Raw genomic sequence first — 4686 nt, forward strand, 5'->3', positions numbered from 1 at the left:
TCATCAATTAATTTAATCTTTAAAATTGTAATGAGTAATAAAATCGGTCCCTAATTTTTTTTTTTAAAAAAATCTTCAACTATAAATCATCAATCAATTTAATCTAACGTCATTAAATGAGTAGAGGAATAGTAAAGACGCGTTAGGATGGGAAAAACTAATTATTATTCTACCAATTTAAGGTCATTTTTATTCATGTGACGTAAGTGAAACTAGTTTCTTCAAAAAAAAAAAAAAAAAACTAAGTGAAACTATAGTTGGTTTGTTACTTAACTAACATTTAATTCATTTCAGTCTTTTTGACAAAATTAGGTGATACTAATTAATAACGAGAGAACTAAGTTAGTTGATAATTTACAATTTTAGGAGTCATTTTATTATATTTTTAAAGTTCAGACAATAATTTTAATGGCTAAATTAATCATCCACTCTTTAAAAATTTATATTCCAAGATTTGAACGAGTCCTTGGTATTACACTATTATGTAATTTTTTTAAGTCAAAATGTATACGTAATTAAAATTTTCAAGATAACAATATTTACCATAGAATAAAATTAAAATAAATATTCTTATGGTATGAGCATTTATTAGAGGATAAAATTAAAATAAATATTCTTATGATGGGAGCATTTACAATAACAGAAAGGTTGGTCATTGGTAAGGAACACAACTCCCAAACATCAAGTATGAACTTTGATATGAAGTAGGTCATTCATATTATTGATGCATGTAAAAAAAAATCCTCCATGTGTTGCTATGCATTAATGCTCTATATTTGCTAGCATTGAGATAGCTAATAAATGAGATGGAAGGGACAAAAGTGTGAAAACGAGGAAACTTGCATTGTTTTGGTAGCAAGAAAATAAAGAGGAATTATTCAGAGAATTTTAATTTCTCATCTTTTAGAAGGAAATTGAAATTCCACATTTTTAGTTATTTAAAATTCTGTTTTAAAATTCAAAAAATTTTAATTCTTTATAAAAAAATCCAAACAATGAATTTTAAAATACAAAATTTTAAATTCTCTTATAAATTATTTTTCTCAGTTAAATTTTTTTATCCAAATATACTCTTAGCTTATTTTTAGCTTGGATTCTTTTGTTGGTCGGGACTCTTTATTTTTACGTTATTTTATTCAGAGTCTAATGGATAATATTGTATGCTTGCATTATCATGGACTGGCTTTTTATTTAAAATTCGGGAGTGGTTTTGTTTTTGTTTTTGTTTTGTTATGCATACATGGGTCTCATGCCCCGTTACATAATTCATTTTTTTTAGTGCCTTTTATAATTTTGCTCGAAGCCCGTTTCCATAAGAGCATAACATAATTGATTAGGCTCAATAGCGGTGTTTGTAATGGACTTATCTTTTTTTAAAAAAACATTTTATAAATTATATACAACAAATATTTTTAATTTACTTCAATTATTAAAAAATTATATATTTTTATTATATAGTGAAAATGATTATACATCTAAATTTTATATTAATTGTGTATGATATAAATGTTTATACCAATTTAAATGAGTTTACCATTTCAATATTATATAAATATTAAAACTTTAGACTATATATCACTATTAATATATTTAATAACACAAATTAGCTTTATATTAAATGGATAATTATTTAAATTAATTATAAAATAGCTTTATTTCCTTTCAAGTATGTTAAAAGAAAAATGTGTATAAGAAAAGAATATTAAAAAAATGGTGTACAAATGTATTATACAATGAATAGTAAAAACTTCACCCTTGTAAAAAAAATCATCGTAATGATAGTCAAATATTATTGATTATAGATTCAGTAACAAGCAAAAAATTACATCAAACAAGACTCCCCAAAGTGTAAAGATATCTCAATAGACATGCACTACAAATATTATCACTGTGTGGCTTTTCTTTTAGTTTCTTTGCGCCTTGGGTTCCTTTATTCTCTGTAACTTTTTTATTCTGAATATCATTGGTACTCTTATTGAATCTCCTTTGGCCTATTAAAAAAAAATACATGTATCATGAAGCTTCATAAATAGTGGGAATCAAAAACAACTTGTTTTTCCTTACAACTGTCAGTCCGAAGAGTTCATCCATATCCAAATCCGCAGGTTTCATCTTATTTGGGAGTTCCCAATTAAAGTGATAGAGTAATAAAGCCAATGGAAGCGTAATGCTAGCCAAACCAAATGTAATGCCTGGACACATTCTCCTTCCTGCCCCAAAGGGTATATACTCAAAGCTATTCCCTTTGAAATCGATAGAACTATCATCAAATCTCTCTGGGATAAACCTTTCAGCATCACTCCAATATTGAGGATCTCTTCCAATTGCCCATGTGTTTATCATGACTTTAGTCTTTATTGGTATATCGTACCCATCAATGTTGGTTGATTTGATGCACTCTCTAGGGATCAACTGAGAAGGAGGGTGTAACCTCAACGTTTCTTTGATCACTGACTTCAGGTAACTAAGTTCTTCTAGATCAGTTTCACGTATTATTTCCTTTCCTTTGAATGTTTGTCTTAATTCAGCTTGTGCCTTCTCCCTCACTCTTGGATTTTTCATCATTTCTGACATTGCCCACTCCAATGTTGATGCCGGGGTATCAGTTCCAGAAGCAAATATGTTCTGGATAAACAAAATAAACATTTTCACATGAAAAGAAAAAAAAATATGATGAATTAGTTAACCGTTTTGCTTGCATGTGACTTGTGAGCATATTGAGGTGTTTTCTTCTTCCCCAGAAAAACATGTACGGTGAGTAAATAGTTCTACCCTTCATTTTTGTGGTAAAATTAAAAAAAATGTTTAAGATTTTTGATAAATGATGAAATTTCGATCTGACTTTATAATAAAAAATTTAGTTATTTTGAGTTTTTGATATATTAAAATTTCTATTTTGAATTCCCTTAAGTGCAAAACAAGAATTGAATTTTGTGGCATAATATTCACTAACCCATATCACAGCTTTGATATTCTCCATAGTCATTGGAACCTCGAGACTGCCACTTTCTTTGAGTCTCAAAAGAACATCAACAAGATCTTCTTGCTCTGCTTCATTACTGCCTTCTTTTCCTATTGTTCGTTTTTCCATATGCTTTCTGAGAATGTCTTCTAAGATTTTGTCTGCCCGCTGGTGAACATGCTCCACTTTGGCTTTCTGTCGGGTCAGTAAATGCAATGGTTTCAATGAAGGAAACATGTCATCCAATTCAAATCCTCCTGTCATTGTTATAGCTTTTCTGACCAAAGACATTAATTCATCTTGGTCATCATTTTCTTTTCCAAACGCTGCCCTAGAAACAGTGGTGCCCAACAAAGAGAAAAGTTTGCCACTAAGATCGATTGATGAGCCTGCGGATGAGTGAATTGATTGTATGAGTTTTCTGTTCTCATCTTGTCTGATATGAGAGAAAGATTGGACCCTCTTGGCACTTAGAAGCTCTAAGGTACATATTTTCCTGATCTGCCTCCAATAATCACCGTATGGAGCAAAAACAATATCTGTTGCTCCATATACCATAAATTGAGGAGCCAGAAGTTGGGGCCTCTGCACAAAATGAACATCATGGGTTTTCATCACCTCCATGGCCATCTTGGGGGAGGACACAACCAGGGCTGAAATTTCACCAAGTTGGAGGTGCATGAGAGGCCCATATTTGCGAACAAGTTTTTGGAGAGCTTGATCAGGAAGTGAAGCTGCTAATGCTAGCTGATGGAGGTTACCAATGATAGGTAACCTCCATGGGCTAGGGGGCAATTTGTATCTCGATTTTTGCTTGTAAATTTTAACTAGCCAATGCAAAAGCAAGAACACAAAGAAGGTAATAACAATGGACAGTGGAGAATATTCCATGGCTTTAATTAGGGAAATAGACTCAACTGGTCTCAGGAGTTCATTGTTTGCTGAGAATCCTCGTGGGTTCTTATAGAAATTTTAATCCTAATGAGAACAAACGATCATTTAATATTTTATTATTACTCTTATTTTAAAGATGAGTGGATCACTATTTTAGTCCCAAAAATCATAATAGTGTGTGAAATTGGTTCATGATATTAACAAAATGTCGCTTAAGTTATAAAAACATGCACATACACGCCCACACAATTTTTGTTTAACAAAAAAATTAATGAGCTTTTTTATTTTGGCCATCCATGACTATATATAAAAAGAATAGGATGTTTTGATAACATTTTATGTCTATTTTATTTGTACAGCTATATTTATATTTATAAGTTATTATTTTATCCTAAAAATTATTTTTACAAATCATCCACTAACTTTTTTATTTTTCTTTTTATTAAAAAAAAAACAGTTAAGCACTCTGTTCTTGCCTGTGTTCCCCTAGTCTATTATAAAGTCAATACGTACACTGCATATTTTCAAATTGTGTGGGCGTTTGTTTTATGGAAATTGTGTGGGTTTGTTTTTTCTTACGGAAAGTTTTATTTTATTTTATCTTAACTGTTCCAGGAAGCTACCTAGATAGGTTAATTCGGTTTGGATCAATCGGTTATCCATCTAAATTTGATATTTTTTTATAACTAATATTTTATATTATGATTCATCCAAATATTCAATACAATTAACGTAATATTATCAAATGTCTAAAAGTAGTACAATTGATTCACTTAATACCATCAACATAATATTTTAAAATAAACTAATACAACTTAAAACAAAATATT

The 4686-nt window shown here is 29.9% G+C and overlaps 1 protein-coding gene across 1 annotated transcript; it reads right to left on the bottom strand.

The window, feature by feature from the left end:
- Positions 1 to 1982: 1982 nt before the first annotated feature.
- LOC100817439 (cytochrome P450 71D8-like) lies at positions 1983 to 3874 on the bottom strand. The gene is made up of 2 exons (XM_003517211.3): positions 2954 to 3874; positions 1983 to 2625 (listed from the first exon to the last, which is right to left on the bottom strand). Exons 1-2 carry the CDS (start codon positions 3851 to 3853, stop codon positions 2014 to 2016), a joined length of 1512 nt encoding a protein of 503 aa, XP_003517259.1. The 5' UTR covers positions 3854 to 3874; the 3' UTR covers positions 1983 to 2013.
- Positions 3875 to 4686: the final 812 nt, after the last annotated feature.

The sequence above is a fragment of the Glycine max genome, chromosome 1 (assembly GCF_000004515.6).
Source record: "Glycine max cultivar Williams 82 chromosome 1, Glycine_max_v4.0, whole genome shotgun sequence".
In the NCBI taxonomy this organism is placed as follows: Eukaryota; Viridiplantae; Streptophyta; class Magnoliopsida; order Fabales; family Fabaceae; genus Glycine; species Glycine max.